Below are 24,134 nucleotides of genomic sequence, written 5' to 3'. Positions count from 1 at the left end.
CTCGAGCTTGACTTGTTTACAGTAGCACAGAAAACAAACTATGTGACATATCACGCTGAAATTTGCCATGTAAGCTTATAACAGTCCTACCAAAAAACAAAAAATTTATTTTTGCCATATGTCATCCGCGGACCGTTTTATTGATAACGTCTCGTTTATATTTGAGCAGAAGGTATGTATATATGCGAGTATATATAAGAGGTGTGTTGAAAAAGTAAGGTGACTTTGAAAATAGTTTCAACTATGTGGCATATTTAGTATGTTTTTGACACACACAAAGGTTAGATGTATTTAGGTGTACTTGGCGATTTTCTGCTGTCAAAAAATGTAAAAAAAAATTTCAGTTTTCTGGCCACGAATAAGCCCGCAAACTTGCTTCAACCACCGTACTCAGCGTAGTTGGCCCCTTGCGACTTTTTCGAGTTCCCAAAATAGAACATGCCTATGAAAAAAACTTTATTTTTGATTTAAAGGGCTCGAAGAGTTCTTCCCTATTTTGAAGGAGGTGTTGGTAGTGCTCAACGTCAATCAAGACTTGACGTTATTTAGTTGGTCCTCCCTTTCGTGCTATCAAAAGGAGTTTTAAAGTCGACGGTGCATAATGTGAGTTAAAAATTATGTACGAGTATACGAGGGGTGCCTTTTATATTTCGGGATTAGAGAAGAAAAACAAATTTTAATCATCGAAAATCACTTTATTGTTTTTCAAAATATTCTCCATGAAGATCTATACACTTTTGCATGCGTTTGAACCAATTGTCGAAGCACTTTTGCCACTCTGAATGAGGTACCTCCAAAACATGCATTCTGAATGCCGCAACCGCTTCTTCAGGTGTCGAAAAACGTTGACCTCTCAGTTTGTTTTTTACGTACGGGAATAAAAAGAAGTCATTCGGTGTCAAGTCAGGACTATACGGCGGATGACCCATTAATTCGATGTTTTGCTCAAAAATGCAGTTGTTTGAGCCGATGTATCCATCTTTGGCGATTGGTTTTCCTAATTTCTTGGAAGACAACTGGCAAACAAATGGTTGTGTACCACTCAGAATTTACTGTTCTGCGTTGTTCTAGTGGTACATTTGCGACATGTCCATTTGCTTGGAAGTGCTTCGTGCGCGAACAACTTTTGTTGGATTTGCCTCATCTTGAAACACCCATACAGTCGACTGCTGTTTACTTTCGGGCTCATACGCGTAAATCCATGATTCATCACCTGTCACGACGTCATAGACGTGTTTCGAAGCCCCGCGATCGTTTTTTTTTGAGCATTTCCTTCGACCAATCGACACGAGCCTTTTTTTGAGCGATTGACAAATTGTGTGGGATCCAACGCGAACAAATTTTTTTGACAGTCAAATGTTTATGCAATATTGAATGTATGCTGGTCCCACTAATGCCTAAGATTGTCTCAATCTCACGATAGGTCACATGACGATCTTGCAATATCAGTTCACGCACAGCATCAATTGTTTTCGGAACAACAACTGATTTTGGACGACCTTCACGAAATTCGTCTTGGAGTGAACTACGACCACGATTGAATTCACCATACCATCGATAACACTGGTCCTTGATGGAGCTTCATCGCCAAAAAATGAATTAAGTTCATCCATGCAATGTTGCTAAGTTAATCCATGTCGAAAGTTGTAAAAAAAAATAGCACGAAAATGTACACGATTTAATTCCATTTTTGGACCGAGATGAATCTTTTAAGTTACTGTAACCAACACAAATAGCGCTGGTATTTCAAAACGTTCTGAGTACGTAAAAGCCAAAAAATGTCAAACTTTGCGATACAGCTGTCAGTTGCCAGATTGTCAACACCAGGGTTGCCAAATCCCGAAATATAAAAGGCACCTCTCGTACGGCTCACTGTTGAAAGCAATATAAAGTATGCCGGCTCGTGTTCTCTTACGAACATGCTTTATTCCTCAAATAAATTAACACTTGAAAAATACTCTATTATTGTATTATTATTGTTATATTAATTAATTCATTCAATCATTTCAACCAATATTTCAAAATTATATCATATAATATTTCTACTGATTACCGACATTCTACTCGCTTATTCTACTCATCGGCTAACCACTCCCGTACTAGTTGGGCAAGTTTTAGCTTCGAGGCAGTCATCTCCGCGGTATCATCGCTGTTAATCGACCTAAAATCGGTGCAGTGCGATGCCAGTGGCAATATGGTAGCGCCATGTTCGGCAGTATGGCCGGCAGCATTCCAGGGATCGAGAGCTCCGTGTGTTTGGTAAATATTTTCCACATTCGGGGACAGACCTCCGAAATCTACATTGGTCTGTGCCACTTTGGCGCTAATTTTCTCATTTGTGTATTCACTACCGTATACGTCTTGACACAAGGTAGTATAGAGAACTACAGGAACTTTGGTGAAAGGTTGATTACTTGAGGTAGACGTTTGATACCAACCGTACTCGTTGCAAGTCTGATAGTACCAGGGGCGCGCTGGAAGGTTAAGGAAATGGACAACAAGTTAAACATTGTTTTAAGTGAGGTGGAAGTAAATTGTTTGTAAACTTTTCAATTTCAAATGAATTCGTTTGAAAAGTTTCAAAAAGAAGTACAAATTGGTTTAATTAAAAAAATAATTTTCTATTCATTTTATATTTATTTATTTTTTTCATTTAACTTTAATTTAATTTATATCCATCGTATGGAGTTAATTAAATTAAATTTTTATTTATTTATTGAAATTAGTTTAATTTAATTGAATTCTCTTTTGTTTTGCTTAATTATTTTAAATTAATTTAAATATATTTTACTTTATTTATGTTATAAATAATATTTATATGTTTGTTACAATACATTTTTTTATTTTTTATATTTTTTAATTTTTTGGTTTCTGTATTTTTTATATTTTATTTTGTTTTTTGATATCATTTCTCATTCATTGTGTTTTATTTGGCGGTCATTTATTTATTCAGAAATTTATATAGTTTTAGTTTATTTTGTTTTGTTTTATTTTAATTTATTTCTATGAAATATTATTTTATTTTACTTTCATTTATTTATTTTTTGAAATATTTATCATTATTATTTTTACTTAATATTTTATTTGAGAAAAGTTTTGATATCACTTAATTAATTTTATTTTATTTTGATTTACGTTTTGAGTGCTTTATTTTTTAAATTTTACTGATTTTTTTTAAATTAAAGTGAACTAATTTAATTTGTTTTTTATTTGATTTGTTTATTTACATTAATTTTTTCAATTTAATTTAATTTTATTTTACTATATTCCTCTTATTTTAATTGAATTTTTTTTTTATTTTTACTCACATGCTCCCATTGCATAAGTCGAATCCATATAATACTCCAACGTATCTTTGTAGGAGAGGTCCACACAACCTCGGCCTACATAGGCCAACAGAAATTTGGCTATAGCTGTAGCATCATCTTCTTGCGCAAGCAGATAATTACAAAGATCAGACACATCACTGCCTCTACATATGAAAAGTTAAATTTTATGACCCCTTGAGTCAATCACTGAATTCACCATTAACTTACGATTGATATTGCACGATTCCGGCAAAAAGGTTCGAGATAGTTGAAAATAATGACCACACATCCAAATCATTAGTTTCATCAAAAGTATTGCAAATCTTCATCATAGCTTTCACTTCGGCTGCGCGTCCATTTGTAATCATAGCATCAATTTCAGCAACACCATTTTGTACGCGATTATAGCATTGCTGGCCACCCAATTCGCTTATGGCACGTCCGACGACCTCCATGTACTCTATGAGATTATGGTAGATTAATATGTTGTTTAAGTCAAAAAATTAATATACTGCTGAGTTTCAATTCATCGTTTTTTTCGCTAAGCCGTCCCCTACCTTTGAAATTCACGTTAGCCAAGAGTGGTGCACTCGAAGCCCATCCGCCGGTTAGAAGCTCTGGGTATAAATGTTTAAACCATACCACCATAGTTGCTGAATAAGAAGCACCTGCCATGATCACCTTTGAAGTTGCCAACCCAGGATTATTCTGTCGTTGATAGGTAATAAAGTGCGCCAAATCGGCGAGCGCCTGTTTCACGTGCAAATACTTCAAGTTGTCAACAGTGATGTCACTGTAGTACAGACAAACATACAGACAATTATGTCAGAAACTAATCTACACAGTGGGGATTTACCTTGTTGGTCGACTTTGGCCATAGTAACGGTGTTCTGTGTAGAAGAGCATGCCATTATGTTCCGCTGCCATATCCACAAGATGTCCTCTGCTTATCATTCCCGCTGATATAGACCACTCACCACCTAAGTAAATAAACATCGGTCCACCCTCCTTGAAGTACTCAGCATTCTCCATATACCGCTGCGAAATTGTGATACAATTTTTCAAATTATTGTAAAATTTGTCATTAATATTAAGGCCACTTAATCTTCAACCAACCATATTCCATGTCTCGTTGCTGTTGTCATCAAAATTATCCAACTTCTGCTCAACCCATTTGGTTTCTACAATCGCGCGAGTGCTCGCCTGTTCCATGGGCGGCTCGCGGTGCAAATATTTCAAGCTTTGCAAAAGTAAGTTGCCATCGGAGTTAGTCACTTCGAAGAATTTTGTTCGCAGCTTTTCCAAATTCAATGTGGCCGTGGATGTGGCCACGGTTAAGACGAGCACCAAGAGCAACACTTGTGGCAAACCCATGTCGACAAATGACCATTCGCTATTTTACAGTATCCAATAAATAGACGAGTGTCCGGTATGTGGCTTACTAGTGTTTTTTTATTACTTACTTTTTGATAAGATTCGCCCGATTATGGTAAATATCTTTTATTGCCCTATTGAATAATTGATAATGCGACTATCGGTTTTAGTTTTAAAATGTGTTTTTTGCTGCCTAGTCATTCCACTCTTTCTATATACCATAAATATCCACATTTTAGCCCTCAATCATTGAACATAAAAGTACACTCGACTCTCATAGATAGCAAAAAATATAAATTTTTGTTTAAATTCCTGAGTAAATTTTACAGTAATCTGGCGCTGGTTATTGTAATATCAATAAATGGAATAATCTGAACGTTGAAAATAAAGTCAACTTAACAATGAGGGCTTAAGATATTTTGATGTACACTTATGAATCTTTTGTCTTTAGTATTATTAAATGCGTTGTGGATTGTCCCTCCATTCTCAATATCCCATTCACAGCGCTGCATCATTTTTTTCCATATTTGTAAGCATAAGAACTCTATATCCAAGGAATAACCCCGTCATGAGAGGTCTGATCGAATTCAATACTATTTACAAGTCTATTGGGGTTGACTTTGCTTTTTCTGAACACTCTTTCGTTAAACTTCTTAACTATGCTGATAAATACTTGGTTTATTATGTTTTACTATATTTTCTTCTTGACGGATTAAGATTATTATTATATTTTTTGTTAAAACAGCTATATTAGTCTGTAAAACATTTTATTTTTGTTGATTAGTTTATATTTTAATACTACAAAAATAAATTTACAAAATCAAAATTTTAGATCAACTCAGTGATGGCACTCCATGAATTTCGAATTTATATATTGTATATGTATATATATATATAATTGGCGCGTACACCCTTTTTGGGTGTTTGGCCGAGCTCCTCCTCCTATTTGTGGTGTGCGTCTTGATGTTGTTCCACAAATGGACGGACCAAGCCGACTCCGAACGGCAAATATTTTTATGGCTTTTTCATGGCAGAAATACACTCGGAGGTTTGCCATTGCCTGTCGAGAGGCGAACGCGGTTAGAAAAAAAATTTTCTTAATTTTGATCTTTCACCGAGATTCGAACCGACATTCTCTCTCTGAATTCCGAATGGTAGTCACGCACCAACCCATTCGGCTACGGCGGCCGAATTCACGAATGTACCTATGTAGTTATTTGAGCTCCATGATGCGCGTTTTAAAAAAGCGCCATGAACGCACCTTATAATTTTCTTTTGATTTTTTCGACATGACACAGCGCCTGATGATACATTTCGACAAATTTCGAATAGCGAGTTTGTACTACGTGTCTTAAGTTGCTGTGAAAATATAAAATATAAAAATGAAAACTGTAAAGGGAAGCACTGTTGAAGCATATCAGCCGTTAGCAAAACGCTGTAGTTTTAAACCAAAATTTTATTTAAAAATTATCTTTTTTACTACGCAAATCACAGGGTAGTGTATATTCTAAAAAAACTGTATTGAATGTTTCGCAAATGGTGGCCTTACTTGTTATTAATATATATTAAAAAAATTGTGTGCTTATATCAATAAATTTTTTGTACATTTAATCTTTTCTTTTTTCGGTATTTTTTTTTTCTTTGTTTATATCTCCCCTTTATTTATTACAGTCTGTTATGTATTAACAATATGTAATTTTTGTACAATTAGGGTCTATTATGTTCTTTTACCAATGTAAGAAGAATCTGTTATTATTATAATTGTTTTTGAGATTACACTGTAAATCTTATAGTTAGATCAGTCGGTGTGAGTCGCTTTAATCTTCGTTTGATATTTTCTGCCGGTGCTTTTTTACGCATTTCTTCGTTTTGGTGGACTGACAGTCGCTGTATATGCTTAGTGCTACATTTTGTGATTGTTTCTTGGATAGTGTCTACGTTTAAGTCACGATGTATGGCTTCATTGGAAATAAACCAACCAGCATTTGTTATATTTCGTAATATTTTGGATTGTGTTCGCTGTATGAGCTGAAGATTTGTGTTTTTAGCCCTTCCCCATATTTCTATTCCGTATTTCCAGATAGGAGTAATAATTGTTTTGTATATAGTCACCTTATTAATATATAAAGTGATAGTTTTGATGCTCGTCCGATTAGCCAACTTAATTGCCGGGTCTTATTCTTGATTTGATTTCTTTTGTTAATGATATGCTGATTCCATGTTAGTTTTTCGTCAATAGTTATTCCAAGATATTTTGCTGCTGGGCAGATTTTTATTTTGTTGTTTTTAAGGTAAGATTATATTTTGATGTCTTTTTGCTTGTATATATAACTTGTATAGTTTTGTCTTTATTAACTTCTATACCCCATTCGTCAAACCAATTTACTGTATTGTTTATTAATTTTTGAAGTGGAAAGGTCGCAAGTTTTTCGTCATGGTTTGATGCCATTAATACAGTATCATCCGCAAATGTTGCTATCAAGTTCAAAGTAGTTTTGTGGAAAGATTCGTTTGAACTTATGCAAAAGTCCTTTATGCCAAACTTTATCAAAGGCTTTTGCAATGTCTAGGTACACAGCTACACAATATTCTTTGTCATTCATATCGTTAAGTATTTTGTTAGCAACCCTGTGGATTTCGGTGTTCAATCTCTAAAATAATTGGTCGCTATTTAAAACTTAGACACTGAACTCATAAATATTATTTGAACTTATATCATATGTTCGAAAACGACAAATTAGTCCACTTATAAAATGCAGCACGTGCTTTTAAATTACACCAAACTCTCTTAAAAAAGCAAATAAACTTTCGGAACACCCTGCAGTCGGCAAATTTGGTCTCTTAATAGATTTTATGTAGTGTTCATAAAATATACATAGGTGTGTAAGTAAATTTGTGACTTCATAATCAGTACAACGACCTCTACATATCTTCATGATCGGCTTTGTATAAGTTTTCAGCACCCATGCTCTATTGCCTGCCTCTCCATTAGCTTCGCTAGGAATATGCAAAGGGCCAATTTAAAATGAAAAAAAGTACCGATTCCGCCATTTTTCGATTGATATCAGAGAGCATGTGTACATGCATATGTACTTGTAATCACTAGATTAAAATTACTACGATATCGCTTCTAATTAATCACCACATTTGCACACTTTTTATAAACTACTTAAAAATGAAAAAGCAAAAACACGCGCAACAATTTTTTTGTTTTTGGTTTTATTTGCTGCACGTACGCTCAGCTTTATCGGCAAACCATAAATTATCTGCACAGTAATAGCTCAATAAAAGCACCTTAACTGATAATAACCGATTCATGTTAAAAACTCTCCGCTTTATTGATTGCGCCATCCGTGGCATTACTACTGCCGAGCCATTGACGCACCAAAATGGCGAGATTTGTCTTCGAAGCCTTCAATTCATCTGAGTCGTTATCGCTGATTGAATCAAAATCCTTGCAATGGGCGTAGACTGTAAAAAATAAAATAAACGCTTACTATTATGAAAAAAAAAGGTTTGTCCAGCACTTACGCGGTAAAATAGTTACTTGCGCTCCATCCTGTATGCCCATAGCGCGCCACGGATCCAGTTGACCGTGAGTAAAGTAAACATTCTCCACATTCGGTTCCAGTCCACCGAAAAGCTCATTAGTGGCAGCTACCTGATTGCTTATAAACTCATTGGTAAACTGATCGCCATAGATGTCTTTGCACATTTGTGTAAAGAGCGTCACAGGGAACTTAGTGCCAAAGGGCTGTGCTGTGGAACCGGAAGTCTGATACCAGCCGTACTCATTGCAGGTCTGATAGATCCACGCACGCACTGGAAATACACATTTAAAATATTTTTAAAGTAAAAAATAATGTTTTTTTGTTGTCTGGCTTACTAATGTTATCAGTGAAACTAGAGTCCATCATTGTGGCTATAATTGCTTTATAGGTAAGTAGATTGCAGCTTGTGCTGCCGAATTGAGTTAACAAATAACCGGCCACACCACTAATGTCATCCTCGCCCTCCAGTATTTTGCTGCAAACGCTCTCAATTTGGCCCGCACTGGTATGACGGAAGAAATGGTTGAAGAAATAGAAAAATTATTGTTGCTATACGAGTACTCACTTGTGTGTCTGCACAACACCCGCAAAGACTTCGCCAATCTCGTTAAACAATGTCCACAAATCCAAGTCGTTGTATTCATCGAAAGCATTGCAAAGCTTTAGCAAAGCTTTCACCTCAGCTCCACGCTTATTTGCGAACAAGGCTTCCATTTCGGCGATGCCCTTTTCAATACGAGTATAACATTGTTCGCCGCCAAGCAATCGAATGGACTGGCCGGTGATTTCCTTGTACTCTGTGGAGGCGGAAAAAGGAAAGGGTTTGAATGGAAAATTAGTCATGAATAATATGAAAAATATTTTAAAAGTTTCGTATTAATTTTTCACGTGTTTTGATTGTTGATTTTAATATTGGCGAAGATTACTGCCCCCTGAATTTTCACCTCAAACACTCACCTACGAAATTGAGCTTGGCAAGGAGTGGCGCACTGGAAGCCCAAACGCCAATGGCCAACTCTGGATATAATTTCTTGAACCATGTCACCATTGTGGCCGAGTAAGAGCCACCAGCAAGTATAACTTTAGAATTGGAGGCACCTGGTACGGTAGCACGCATTTCCTCAATGAAATGCGCCAAATCAGCTAAAGCTTGACGCACATGCAAGTATTTGATATTTTCATTGTCTATGTTGCTGAAAATTGTTTACATAAATGTCATGACAAATTTCCGGTTATAAAATCTTAAAGGTCAATACGAAAATTTTCTTCGTTTTGTTATTACTCACCTTGTTGGCCTACTTTGTCCGTAGTAACGATGTTCGGTGTAGAAAAGATAGCCATTATGCTCTTTGGCCAAATCATAGAAATGACCACCGTCTATAAAGCGTGTAGAGATTTCCCATTCGCCGCCAACAAATATGAAGAAGGGTGCACCTTCTTGGTAGAATTCATCATTGGTCATATAGCGCTGAAAATATGAATGGTTAAGAAAAAAAATTAGAACTATTTTTTCTTTTAAATTAAAAATAAAAGTAAAGAAAAAATTTCACAAAAACTAAAAAAAAAGAAAAAGTAGTAATAAAAAAATATAATAAATAAATAAAAAAAGTACAAAATACAAAAGAGTTAAAAAAATAATTAATAAAAAAATCGCTGATATAACAAAAAAAAAAAATTTAATATAAATCTGTGATTAATTAAAAACAATAGATAGATAGATAGATAATTGGCGCGTACACCCTTTCTGGGTGTTTAGTCGAGCTCCTCCTCCTATTTGTGGTGTGCGTCTTGATGTTGTTCCACAAATGGAGGGACCTACAGTTTCGAGCCGACTCCGAACGGCAGATATTTTTATGAGGAGCTTTTTCATGGCAGAAATACACTCGGAGGTTTGCCATTGGCTGCCGAGGGGCGACTGCTATTAGAAAAATGTTTTTCTTAATTTTGGCGTTTCACCGAGATTCGAACCTACGTTCTGTCCGTGAATTCCAAATGGTAGTCACGCACCAACCCATTCGGCTACGGCGGCCGCCTTAAATACAATAACTCACACAAAATTCATATCCGAATTTTTTTAAAAAGTTTAGAAGAAAAACAAAATAAATTAAGTAAAATAAAAAAAAATTACAAAAACGACAAAAAAGAAAATAAATGATAATAAGTTAATTGTTAATAAAATAAATGTTCATATAAAACAAATTGTAATAGAAAAAACTAAAAAATTAAAGTGAAAAATAACAAAATAATAGTATGTACAGTATGCTGAAGCACAGGCTGCACGGTTTTTTTTAATCCATGTGTTTTTGAAAACAGTTTTTATTTCTTTCTTTTTCCGACTATATTCGAAAAAAGCTTAAAATATACGCCAATCCTGCACGACAAAAGAATTGCACTTTGTTTGCTTTACTCTATATCGGTAAAATATTCAATCCCTCGTTTCGTTTTCTAACTTATTGAGTTTATTTTGATCGAGACATTTGTTGAGCATCATTTGTGGGCAGGAGTTTGTTGTAGCAACACGCTTTATTTGAGAAATTTTGGTTAAGTAAACCATAGATCCAAACAAATTTTTATTAAAATTACACTGTGCGACAGTGAAAATATACTTTTATAGAGACCTAGTACAACTTGTAGGTATAGTAAAACTAAGAAACATGGTATAGGAGAAATTTCCAATACACCCCCAAAATCTCATTTTATGGCCATAAAACCGTTTTTCAGTAGGTTGATGTGAACAATCACTCCTAACTACGCCAATTTCCATCCGATTTCGAATTTGTTTTTTTAGTTCGAAAGAACAAAAACAAGCCTTTTTGAGAGTGTGTTGACAATTTTTCTGAAATGACAACTGACGAGACTGTAGACGGAAGTATTTGGATTTTTTTTATTTTTTCTATATTTTTTCAACTTTGACATAATTTTTACGATATTATCCGTTAGTGAGGATTTTTTTTAGTACACTACTGTTATAGTAAATTTAATTTTGCGTCGAATGAGCTATATTTGACTGTAATTGAATTAAAATTTATGGAGTTGTGTGAGTTTTAAGATTTTATTTTTATTTTGTACTAATTTGGTATGTAGGTATAACTTTACGCTAAATGGGAATAAGGACGTGTTTTGATGCGTTATTATAGATACGTAATACTTATTGGAGTATATACGTATACATAAGAGTACACTGTACTGCATATAACAGAACTGGTTAGAACTTACGAAAATATCTGACATATTATAGCACTTTTTTTTTCAATGGAAATATGAAAAAGCTCCCAAGTGTACCTAAGTTCACACTGTACATTGATTAACAAAAGAAGTTTGTTAGTATAATTTAACTTTATTAAAAAGTTAAAGTTTTATTGTTTGTTTCATTGATATTCAAGAGATATAAATCAAAACGTTGCCAGAAAAGTCGAATTTCTCAATATTCTCCGATGATGTGGCATCATGAGCCTTATCATAAACCAGATGATTATTATTTTTATAAAACGGACGTAAACGGTCATCATTATAAAGCTCGAAAGCACATGAAGTATGCTGATGTTGCAACTGTTAAGAACCCCGTAGTCTTGGACGATATGATTGACTCAACTGCAGGAACTGAAGGAAGTTCAACTCATTGCTGATGACGATCAAACTGATAACAATAAACCTGATGATGAAGAGTACTTTCCGTCTGGTTCTAAGTCTTCAGAACGACACATTGTATCAAATTCAGATTTTCAGGACCTTTCTCGTGATTTACTTCTATCGGGAAGACAATTTGAAACGCTCGCTTCTCGATTTAAACAATAGAATTTAGTTGATGACGACTTCAGATGAATGATGATGATCGAATTTCATACAGAAAACTGATGAAGAGAATGACAAATGTACCGTACCATACTAAACTCCAAAGGGCCGTTTCCAATGCATTTTTAAGTTTGGCACCAGTTCCGTTGTGTACTGCACCGTACCATACCGTACAGTGCTGCACTGCACAATACTCCAATAAATATTATGTGTTTATAATGACACTTGTTATCATTTTAATGCTTCGAAACGCATACCAAATCTCGTAGTAAAAAAAAAAAAATTTTAATTCAATTACAGTCAAATATAGCTCATTCGACGCAAAATTAAATTTACTATAACAGTAGTGTACTAAAAAAAATCCTCACTAACGGATAATATCGTAAAAATTATGTCAAAGTTGAAAAAATATAGAAAAAATAAAAAAAATCCAAATACTTCCGTCTACAGTCTCGTCAGTTGTCATTTCAGAGAAATTGTCAACACACTGTCAAAAAGGCTTGTTTTTGTTCTTTCGAACTAAAAAAACAAATTCGAAATCGGATGGAAATTGGCGAAGTTAGGAGTGATTGTTCACATCAACCTACTGAAAAACGGTTTTATGGCCATAAAATGAGATTTTGGGGGTGTATTGGAAATTTCTCCTATACCATGTTTCTTAGTTTTACTATACCTACAAGTTGTGCTAGGTCTCCATAAAAGTATATTTAATTTTTTTTTTTGTCACACCGTGTTATTGATGAAAAACGGAACTTCTGAAAAAGATATATTTATAACATGTGCATTTCACGAATTATTGTGAACTTTATAAAAAAACTAAACTGTTGCAGTGATACATCGTGGATGCCGGTTGAAAAAAACTGACCAAAAAACTGCTGCTGGGATTGTAAGAGAGGTAGAGAAATTTCCGCTTAAAAGTGCTCCAAAATTGGTAAAAGAGTTTTGGTTGCCAATATGTTCAAGAACTGTCACTCGTCGCCTGTCCGAGGCTGATTTGCGCAGTTACCGACCCGCAAAGAAACCGCGCTGATTAGTAAACGTAATCAGTAGAAACGGTTGCAGTCCGCTAACGATCACATAAACTGGTCCGACGCCCACAAAGCAAACGTCTTCAACATTCATACTGTGTTAAGACAGTAAAACATAGTGGCTGTGTTATGGTCTGGGAATGATTTTTTTCTTCTGGTATGGGGCTGCTTTATCGTATTATTGGTACAATGGATCAGTATGTTTACACAGACATTATGGAATTTCTAATGCTGCCACATGCCGAGTGGGGAATGCCACTACAGTGGGTCTTTCAACAGGGCAATGACCGCCGTATGCTTCAGGTCTTTGCCCTGTCCTTAAATCGTGGCTTTATAAGATTAAAGTGGACGTAACGGAGTAGCTTTCAAAATCCCCAGACCTTAACACTATAAAAAACTTATGGGAAATTGGAAAAAAGAGAATTGATCGCTGTAATTTGGCAAATGCTGACCAATTTTTCTAAAGGGTACTGGAAGCATGGAGAAATATACCCAAACACAATTTGATAGCGTCAATGCCGAGGCGGTGCAAGGTAGTAATTGAGAGCCATGAATTTGCCACGAAATATAGGGGCTTGTATTTCAGTTAGTAAAATAATGTTCTGCTTTCTTTAAATTGGAATTGTTTTGTCTCACTGAATATAGACCTTGCATTATTTTTGTTTAGATTTAAGATATGAACTTCTTCTTAATTGGCGCTATAACCGCTAACGCGATTTTGGCCGAGTTTAACAAAGCGCGCCAGTCGTTTCTTTCTTGTGCTAACCGGCGCCAGTTGGACACACCAAGTGAAGTGAAGTCCTTCTCCACTTGATCTTTCCAACGCAAAGGAGGCCTTCCTCTTCCTCTGCTACCACCAGCTGGTACCCCATCGAATACTTTCAAAACCGGAGCGTTTGTATCCATTCGGACGACATGACCCAGCCAACGTAGCCGCTGGATCGTTATTCGCTGCGCTATGTCTATGTCGTCGTAAAACTCATACAGTTCATCCTTCCATCGCCTGCGATATTTGCCGTTGCCAACGTACAAAGGTCCAAAAATCGTACGCAGAATCTTTCTCTCAAACACTCCAAGCGTCGCTTCATCGGATGTTGTCACCGCCCACGCTTCTGTGCCATATGTTAGGACGGGCATGATGAGAGCCTTGTAGAGTGTTAGTTTTGTTCATCGAGAGAGAACTTTACTACTCATTTGCTTACTTAGTCCAAAGAGAGAGAGAGAGATTCTACATTGGATTTCAAGGCTGACATTGTTATCGGTGTTAATGCTGTTTCCTAAATAGACGAAGTCTTTTACAACCTCGAAATTATAACTGTCAACAGTGACGTGGGTGCCGATACGCGAGTGCGCCGACTGTTTGTTTGAAGACAGGAAGTACTTCGTCTTGTCCTCGTTCACCACCAGACCCATTCGCTTTGTCTCTTTATCCAGTTTGGAGAAGGCAGAACTAACAGCGCTGTTGTTAATGCCGATGATGTCAATATCATCGGCATACACCAACAATTGTAAGATATGAACGCCGGAATTAAAATAAACCTTTTTTTGTTTGTATGAATAAACTTCCATTGCTTATAAAACCAAATAGAGTAAAAGGTCAATGTTTTGCCCGATATTGTATGTGTACCAAAGAATTAGTTAAAAAACAATAATGAAAATAAATAATAAAAAATAAAACTAAAGAAGGAATTGAAAATGTAATAAAAATTTATGTATAGGAAAAATGGGAATAAAAATAAGAAATAAAGCAAATAATATTAAAATAAAAATTAATAAGTAATAAAAAAAGAAAATGATAATATAAGAGAATAAAATATTTTAATAAAAATTAAAAAAAATAAAAATAAAATAATAATAATTAAAAAAATATATTTAAAAAAAAATAATAATAACAAGAAAAATTGATGGAATCCTTCTCACCATTTGCCAGCTACGCGTTTCCGTATCGTTGAAATGATCCAACTTCTGCTCGATCCATAAATACTGTATATTGGCACGATTGCGCGACACAGGTTCTGGTGGTGGCGGCTCTCTGTGTAGAGTTTTAAAAGTGCGCTCAAAAATTGTTTCATCCTTCGACTGCAGCTCGTTCTCCGCACTGGCAGCGTTTAATAGTGCGATTGCAGCCAAAAGCACAAATCCTAGTGCCCACCTCATTATTTGGTCTTTTCTACGCCACAGTCGTTTAATAACTAATTTGATCAAAATTAAAATGTCTTTTACGGAGACTTATACTAAAACTTAAGTAACTAACGGGCAGGTATTTATGGCCTACATTATACCTTATCACCTGGCGAAGTAGTTATGTAACTTGTTAACCATTCTGAAGTACTTGGCTAATCGCAGCCGTGCTGTGTTTTAGCCTACTTTTTATAGCTTCTAACGAGGTGAATTCAATTGAACTTTTATCGCTATCAACATGTTTATATGTATATGCAATCACGTTGTAAATTAGTGGTAACATTAGTTATTCTAAACTATTTTTTTATATTTTAATATTATGTCGAGCCTCCTCCAGCTTTCACGTGCTTCGGTATTGAATTAACCCAACTCTACAGTTCCTGGAAAAAAATGTTAATTCGCTGGCAACCGAGCGATTACTTGCATAACAAAGAAGTGAGAGGGTGCTGAGATGATTTCACCTCATCCTCGAGGCAGCTGCTGCAAAAACGACTCGAATTTAATATCGATTAATAATATTATAATATTTTATTGCTATCGGTGCATCGTTAAACTGTTTGATGCTATTCATAAACAATGGATGCCTAATTGTTAAGGTTGCTATTTTTAATGTCTATGAGCTTCATCGCCAAAAAATGAATTGAGTTCATCCATGCAATGTTGCTGAGTTAATCCACGTCGAAAGTTGTAAAAAATAATCGCACGAAAATGTTCACGATTTAATTCCATTTTTGGACCGAGATGAATCTTTTAAGTTACTGTAAACAACACAAATAGCGCTGGTATTTCAAAACGTTATGAGTACGTAAAAGCCAAAAAATGTCAAACTTTGCGATACAGCTGTCAGTTGTCAGATTGCAATACCAGGGTTGCCAAATCCTGCCAAATAAAGGCACCCCTCGTATATATATAATTGGCGCGTACACCCTTTTTGGGTGTTTGGCCGAGCTCCTCCTCCTATTTGTGGTGTGCGTGTTGATGTTGTTCCACAAATGGAGGGACCTACAATTTCAAACCGACTCCGAACGGCAGATATTTTTATGAGGAGCTCTTTCATGGCAGAAATACACTCGGAGGTTTGCCATTGCCTGCCGATGGGCGACTGCTATTAGAAAAATATTTTTCTTAATTTTGGTGTTTCACCGAGATTCGAACCCATGTTCTCTCGCACCAACCCATTCGGCTACGGCGAATTCTTTTTAATTGCTTGGCCTAGCTCCTCCTAATTGTAGTGTCCGTCTTGCTTTTGTTCCACAAATGGAGAGATCTACAATTTTGCGCCGATTCCGAACGTAAGATAGTTTTTTATGAGGAACTTTTTCATGGCAGAAATATACTCGAAGGTTTGCCATTACCTGTCCAGGTATGACCGTTTTTGAAAAAACAACTTTTTGTATCATTTGATGTTTCATGCACGGTGATTCAAACCTTCACACTTCCGAATATTAGTTACGCACCAACCCATTTGGCTACGGCGACCGTCGTTCGAACTTTTACTGCAATAAACTAACCGGATTTGATAGGAAGAGCGCTGAGTTCCATTAAAATAACGGCAGATCGCACAAAGCTCTGAGAGAGAGTTTCTATTGCATCTGGGTTAAGTTTTTCGCCAATAGGTAAAATCAATGGCAGAATTCTAAATGCTAAAAATGCTCCAAAAATTTGAATTGCTAGATACTTATGAAATAACTTGACTCAATTTGAGATGTTGTTACGACTCGAAATTGATTTGCATTTCGTTTACCTCAAAATCTTAAACTTTTGGCATGAAGTACTGCATGTTTAGACGAATAACTTCACAGCCCTTGAATAATTCCATAAATTATTCAGATAATACGAGTATACTTTTACAAACATCCTTGAATAATCAAGACTATTCAAGACCGGAAACGTAATGAGAGGGATAGTAATAAAATCGTCTTAATCGCCTGCTTCAAATGCTCCCGATTATGGGAAACCCCAAACATTTTGAAGAACACGTGTTCGTGCAATCAAATCACGATTTACAACGCAAAAAATAAATAGGCATTACCGAATTGGGCGTCTTGCAACTAACAATGCGAGTAATAGATAAAAAAAGGGAAACAGAATTTTGAATGAAATCCAAAGAACAACAGGAAGCGCAACCACCAAAAATAGCGACCCTAATATCTAATTGAACATTTATAGAATATTAAAATATTAAATTATCGCAAGAACCCTTTAAAGAATTCAACGCCGTGTGCGTACGTGATTGTAAGCCATTTCGCTGCCACATGCATTTTACAAGTATGTATGAAGTGGAAGCACTGCTAATGTAAAGAGCCGCAACACTTGCATGCATCGAAGGATTAAGCGAATTTACTAAAGTCTTGCGTTTAATGAATAGAGTATTCATGGGATATAGAGTAGTAGAAGAACACCAGCAGCCACTAATCACAAAACGTCACATGAACCTCTTGAACAATGTGTGGCATCATTACGAGTACTGAATGCTGAGATTTTCTAATGCCTTTAATTTGGTATTGAGAAGGAGAATGAAACTGAGACTAAGACTGTATCCGCTTCCGGTTTTCTCTCTGGTGTTGCGGGAAAATGCTGTTAATATGGAAATTAATGCATTTATAGTAATTAGTATGAAGAAATTCAATGTTATAAAAAATGCCTTTGTTATATGCAAAACGCGTATGTAATTCGATGCATTTCAGATTTTAATATGACCGACAGCAAGCGGTAACTAGTGCTGCTGGAATTGCTTTTTTAAAATCATGTCCTCATTTTTTACTTCGTTTGAAAGTAATCGAATTCAAAATACTACGAGTCCTACGCCGCCAAAGAAAACTTCGCTTAGTTCTGAGAAGGCATGAACTGCGATAAAAGAAGGTGTACACCAAATGTTGACAAGTTTTGACAATTTATTTTTGTTTTTTTATTTCTTTCTTTAATTTTTTATAAAAATATACTTTATACTACCACAAATATCATATAATGCAAAGTTTCAAAATGCCCAGAATTTTTAGAAAAAAAAAAAAATATAACAAAATGTAAGTTTCGAGTCTCTAATTCGCATGGATTTTTGACATTTTTTAATTTGTTGAGGTGCTGCCCATTTTCACCTTAGAACAAATGCTATATGTATATACAATATACAGGGTGAACGATATGAAGTGTTACCTATTCAAAACACCATAACTTTTTTGTGTGAAATTAGTTTTTATTGATTTCAAAGGCAAAATTGTTCAAAAATGATTGCAATTTTAATATATATTCACTTTAGCTCGATATGACCACCTTTTGCCTTGACTATAGCCTTCAAACGGTCAAAAAATGAGTTGCATGCTGCACGAATGTGATCTTGAGGTATTTTGGCCCATTCTCGTATAATCGCTTTTTTCAGCGCATCCATACTGTCATATTTTTTAGTCCTCACCTTGCTCTCCAAAATGGACCACATGGACCAGTCCATCGGATTTGCGTCTGGGGAATTCGAAAGCCATTGTGTGGACGAAATGAAGTGTGGAGCATGATTTTTTAACCATTCTTGGTTCCCACGAGCTTTGTGAGACGGTGCCGAGTCCTGTTGGAACAACCATGGTCTACGACCGAAATGTTTGCGTGTCCACGGCTCTAAAGCAGCTTCTAAAACATTTTCCCGATAATAAGTCGCATTCACTTTCACACCAGGATCGATTAAAACGATTGGAGAGCGTCCGTCAGCGGGCACTGCGACCCAAACCATTACTTGCGATGGGAAATTGCTTCGAGTGGCCATACGTAGGCTCAAATTCTCGTATGAGCGTTCGGTCAAGTAAACGCGATTGTTTTGAGTGTTTACGAACTGCTCAATTGGGAAATTTTTTTCATCAGAAAACACAATGTTTGGAAATTCGCCACATTCGTGCAAGCGCAACAACTCCTTTGCTCTTTCGCACCGAACTTTTTTTTGCTGGGGTGAAAGATCGTGTGGTTTTTGGAACTTGTAAGCCTTGACCTTGAGCTCATTTTTCAACATGCGTCGAATGCGATATTTTTAATTAGTTCTTTGGCCATTTTTCTTCCACTTCGGCGTGGATTTCGTTCAAGTCGAGTTGAGGAATTTTTTGGTCCACCTCCATTGCGTTTTGCAATGCTACCAGTATCGTTGTAACGTTTTATAGTGCGATACACAAACATTTTATTCACTTTGAGGTGACTGAGCTCAAGGACAATTGGTGGTTGTGATTTTCCAGCCAAATAAAGGGTTTTTCAATAAGGGCGGGTAGATGTTGAAATGGAATAAAATGGCGTTTGCTGTGTGGCACGTAGCGCCGTCCTGCTGGAACCACATGTCGTCCAGCTCCATATGGTTCAATATGGGCCATAAGAAATTGGAAGGGCCGAAAAATGGGCGCAATGCGCACAACGTTTGCGTTAATGAACACTCATTTTGATAATAAAGTTGTATCACTTGAACGTGCTGTTCAATCGTGTAACTTGCCACGATGATTTGGCATAAGCAACTGAATAATAAACAAAGGATTTGACAGATGTCACCAAAACAAAACAAACAAAATGTCACCAAAATCGAACCGCGCCAATTGAATTCCATCACAGAAAAAAAATCAACAAAACTGAGACGCAAATGCTTTTGATGGCTTATAAACAATATATGTAGGTATTGAACTGTCATTAATACAATTTTGACGTTGATGTCATGAGCTGTTTTACAGATATAAGCAGTGTGAAGTTGGTAACACTTCATATCGTTCACCCTGTAGTAAATTAAAAAACAAAAAAATTTTTATGCAAAGTTCGAAACTTTAAGTTATATAGTTTTTTGTTTTTGTAGTATAACCTATATTTTTATAAAATACAATAATTTAAAAATAATATTAAATAAATAAATAGTTAACACTTTGCTAAAGTAGCTGTGCCCATATTGGGATTACCTCTGTGTATTATATATAGATTTGTATTTAATTTTTGGGTTGCTCAGCATTAAAAGTATTTATCTTCATTTGCTAGAAGAAAACAAATTCGATAAGTATACAAAAATGACCACCAGTTCTTCATGTAGAAGAATGGTAGAAAGGTTTAGTAAATTACAATAATTTTAAATCGTTTCTTATTTTTAATTTTTCCGTTTTTGAATTTTTGATTTTTTGAGTTATGACGTTCTTCGAGCAAACGATCGGCATATCCACTTAATCCATCTTTATGCATTGCAATTAGCAGTCTTTCATTGCTATTTAATCCTTTGCGCCTTAGGTTTTACTCCAACCACATTTTTTCCAACATTTTTTTAAACTGAAATAGTTTTTTTTTAATGACTAATAAAAATCACTACCGTCTGGAGCAGCACACAAATACTTGCATAAGTACATTTGTGTGTGTGTGTGTGTTCACTATCATTTTCTTCTACTTCCTGGTTCGTTTGAAGTGCCCGCCGCTCAACTCCGTCAAATAAATACTATTCACTTCTTCCCTATTTCCGCTCCTTCAGTTTTCATTCATTTCCTCAAATCCACCACACTTTGTCACTTAAATCCTCCTGCTCGCACTCCTGATCCTTCTTTTTTTTTGTATACACTTTAAACATATGTTTAACTACACCACGAACTAATATTTACTCTATCCATTGTCTCGCCGGCTGGCCTCCCTCTAACGCAGGCGTAGCTGGCTTCTGGTTGCCTTCACTTTGGCTGCATTGATTGCATTCTGCCTTGGCAGCGTTTTTGCCTTTGACATTGATAAATTATTCTGCCAGTGTTCATGCATAAATCACAAGAGCTTTGCACTACGTCTCATGGCAGAGTCAGCTGGAAACCAAATATACTATCAGCTCGTCCAGTCGCTGAGTTATTCCCTAACTACCCGTAAACTGGCGTTTGGCTGCCAACGGAACTGCCAATTGTGACTATACTTGAACTAGGATTTTAATGTACTTGCACAGTCATTGATATTCTGGCAATTCCTTTTAATTTTTTTGTTTAATGTTTAACTTTTATTTGCCTATGCCTTTGCATGTGCAGGCTGTAAATTGTACAATATTTGTTGGCATTAGTTGCTTCAGCTAATTGACAAAGTATTTAGCAGGAATAACATTCCATTTGCTTGCAAATATGTTATTTATTTTATTTATAATTCTTCTTTCTATTATTTACTCCATTGTACGAAGTACTTGTAATGGCATCAATTATGCTGTAACTGCCTCATATTTGTTTTTATAAATTTGTTTCTGTGGAAATTTCAGTCCCAATTTATAGTCCTCAAATAAGAATGCATTCGAAGAAGGTTTTGCTAAGAGAGGAAGCTATATGGGACACTGAATAAAAAATCAAAAGTTAAATCTTTTTACCTTTCAGCATAAGGCAAGAAAACAATCGTAAGAATAAAACATGTTAAAGGATTTATTTCAGCCTTTTATTGAAAAAATTTAATCATTTTCAAGAGCTTAAAAGGAAATAGATATATGGAACACAACTAATATTAAATTAAACCTTAAGAAAACAATATAAAATATTATTTAATAGCTTGTGTGCCCCCGTTATTTATTATAACTGCTACTAGTCGCAGTGACTGAAGGTCACTAAGGTTGATTTTTGTCCATTCCTCTTGAATAGCTTTTAAAATGGGCAACTAAACTAGCATCTGTCTTTATAATGCGTTGATGCGTCGAAGAATTACAGTGAAGTTCTTTGCATTCAAATTCAAAAAACATCTAAGACCGACCTCTACGTAATTTTCTGCGAAATAAAAAAACATTGTGATCTTGCCGATTTTTTTTCTTTTTCACTTCGAGCGATCCGTTTTCACTTCAAAAGACAATTTGGAATATTCGTTTGCTTTGTTGATTGTTGTATTTATTCATCAATTCCCGGTACTTTCGTTGTCAAAATATACGCAGCCCATACAGATTTTGACCGGTCTAACGAACGTAAAGTCGAAATAGTACTCTACATTTCTCCTCGCGTATGACACCCTGCCGAACTTCAGTTTAACAACCCACATGATCTATAAGCAAGTCGTAGGAGTTTTTTGAATAGTCAACAGAGACGTCAGTGCAAACATCTCGAAATTACTACTTCTTCCACCATATCCGCTTGATCGATTTTGGTTGAGTTCTACAAAGCACACTAGTCGCATCTTCAAATAACTTTTATTGAAATGGGGTCTGTACATCTGTCTCCTTCGTCTAGCTTTGCGGTCAATGAAGCAATGGTGTGCAGGTATATGGTTATACAATATAAAAATCGATATGATTTCCCAAATTTAACACTCTAAGATTTTAATTAAATAATATCTAGTATTTGAAACATACTCAGAATTGAAGTCGGGGAAAAATGCTTTTTGCTTTACGCAATCTAACTTACTCGGTTTCATTTGCGAATTAGCATCGAGTTTTGGTGTCGCAGAAATCGATTGGATCGATTTTCTTATCTTTTTATTTTGGTCAGTTTTAAATGTTTTCAATATAAGAAAAAGTAGATAAAGGTTAGGTTAGGTTAGCCTGGTTGGCAACAAGCCACGCATAGACCTTTTGGTCCCTAGCGATACCAGATGGAGACCGATCTCTATGAATACCTAAAGTAGACATCATGTACGATGTCACCGCTTTTGGCGAATCTAAGCAGCGCTGGGAGATTCGCTTTTGAGACGTCCCTTCCGACCCTCAAACAATGGAGCTCCCAGGAAGTTTAAACGCGTTTTTCATAATGCCGGACAAACGCACAGAAGGTGTTCTAAAATTTCCTTAAAATCCTCTGCATTTCCTACATTTGCTCGTGTTAGCAATCCCTATCTTGTACGCATGTGCAGCCAATAGATTATGAACTTTTAGCATACCTATGATAGTTCTGCAGTCCTTTCGCAAGAGCGTAATTACGAATTGAGTAAAGTTCTACACATGACTTTTGCTGTTTTGCATGTGGTTAGATTAGTCCACCTATCTTCCACTCGCCTTTTCATGTAGTCGTCCATTTCATTGTATATTGTATTTAGCGGTTTTGGTATGTCGTTCTCTTGTTCAAAAGGTAGTCTAACAGCACTTTTTGCTAGTTAAAGATAGATAAAACTTTGCCATCTAAATTTTCATGTATTTATCTTCATTGTAGTAATGTCTGTCATCAATGTAGTAATATCTGCAAAGCATTTTTTATTTTTAATGTTATGCTCCTATTAAGTACACAAATAGGCCTTTCAACCCTCCAATTGTTCGTCCACGATATTCGAAGAAGAAGCATGTGCCAAGCTAAACTTATATTCCTGTATATTACTATAACGGAGGTCCTTCAAAATACGACTGTTAACAATTATATGTGACATCATGACATCATTTAAATGCCCACCATGAGCACGTCTACAAGCAAAGTCCGTCTAGGAATTATTCACTACTGATATTTGGGCATAAATTTTGAAAGATGCGACATGAAAATCGTCACAAATTTGAGCCAAGTAGTTGAAGTAATTAAGAGTTTAAGTTAAAGTAATCTTGTGTGCCAGAAAATGCAATGTTGCTGCCAGTTGAAATACTGGTCCGATTCGAAACCTCAAATACCTTCAAAGCGTCATAAAAGGCGTTACAATATACTACGTAGCGACCAAAAACACCAATTTTCGATTTATTACTTTTACAACGCTAACGCTTGTAGCCATTGAATAACAATTGTTTTTATATACAGGGTGATTTTTTTTAATACTCAATTTTCTTTTTCTAAAGAAATAGGTGCGAAATTTGTTAGATTTTTTTCTTTATTCCCAAACAATTTGGACTTAAACCTTTTACAGGGTTTGATTGAAAAGTAGTGAAGCTTATTTTTTTAAGCAGTTTTATTAAACCTTTTGGCTTATACAACTAATATTCTTCAAAATAGGACCCTTGAGCGTCAATACACCGCTGGCAGCGGTCCTTCACTGCAGGAAACATTTTTTAAACTCATCCG

The 24,134-nt window shown here is 35.6% G+C and overlaps 3 protein-coding genes across 3 annotated transcripts in view; 1 reads left to right on the top strand and 2 right to left on the bottom strand.

The window, feature by feature from the left end:
* LOC128871805 (chromatin-remodeling ATPase INO80) overlaps positions 1-24,134 on the top strand; it is a 131,748-nt gene that overhangs the window by 20,103 nt on the left and 87,511 nt on the right. The gene's annotated exons all lie outside the window — the stretch shown is intronic.
* On the bottom strand, positions 1,954-4,682 carry LOC128871808 (putative serine protease K12H4.7). The gene is made up of 6 exons (XM_054113891.1): positions 4,425-4,682; positions 4,165-4,346; positions 3,866-4,101; positions 3,537-3,768; positions 3,309-3,472; positions 1,954-2,474 (listed from the first exon to the last, which is right to left on the bottom strand). The coding sequence occupies exons 1-6, from the start codon at positions 4,680-4,682 to the stop codon at positions 2,074-2,076; spliced, it is 1,473 nt and encodes a 490-aa protein (XP_053969866.1). The 3' UTR covers positions 1,954-2,073.
* LOC128871806 (putative serine protease K12H4.7) lies at positions 7,903-15,267 on the bottom strand. The gene is made up of 7 exons (XM_054113888.1): positions 14,974-15,267; positions 9,520-9,701; positions 9,191-9,426; positions 8,799-9,030; positions 8,569-8,735; positions 8,214-8,504; positions 7,903-8,153 (listed from the first exon to the last, which is right to left on the bottom strand). The coding sequence occupies exons 1-7, from the start codon at positions 15,208-15,210 to the stop codon at positions 8,002-8,004; spliced, it is 1,497 nt and encodes a 498-aa protein (XP_053969863.1). The 5' UTR covers positions 15,211-15,267; the 3' UTR covers positions 7,903-8,001.

This window comes from Anastrepha ludens, chromosome 2 (genome assembly GCF_028408465.1).
Source record: "Anastrepha ludens isolate Willacy chromosome 2, idAnaLude1.1, whole genome shotgun sequence".
Classification (NCBI taxonomy): domain Eukaryota; kingdom Metazoa; phylum Arthropoda; class Insecta; order Diptera; family Tephritidae; genus Anastrepha; species Anastrepha ludens.
The sequence above is the reverse complement of the archived record's forward strand: the minus strand, read 5'-3'. Positions and strand labels throughout refer to the sequence as shown.

Excerpts from the sequence above, each read along its gene's own strand:
- LOC128871808 (XM_054113891.1), bottom strand. The coding sequence starts at position 4,682 with ATGGGTTTGCCACAAGTGTTGCTCTTGGTGCTCGTCTTAACCGTGGCC. Across the intron at positions 4,347-4,424 it reads GCAACGAGACATGGAATATG|CGGTATATGGAGAATGCTGA; the intron begins GTTGGTTGAAGA and ends ACAATTTCGCAG. Across the intron at positions 3,769-3,865 it reads GGCTAACGTGAATTTCAAAG|AGTACATGGAGGTCGTCGGA; the intron begins GTAGGGGACGGC and ends ATAATCTCATAG.
- LOC128871806 (XM_054113888.1), bottom strand. The coding sequence starts at position 15,210 with ATGAGGTGGGCACTAGGATTTGTGCTTTTGGCTGCAATCGCACTATTA. Across the intron at positions 8,736-8,798 it reads GGTGTTGTGCAGACACACAA|TGCGGGCCAAATTGAGAGCG; the intron begins GTGAGTACTCGT and ends CCGTCATACCAG. Across the intron at positions 8,505-8,568 it reads TAGTTTCACTGATAACATTA|TGCGTGCGTGGATCTATCAG; the intron begins GTAAGCCAGACA and ends GTGTATTTCCAG.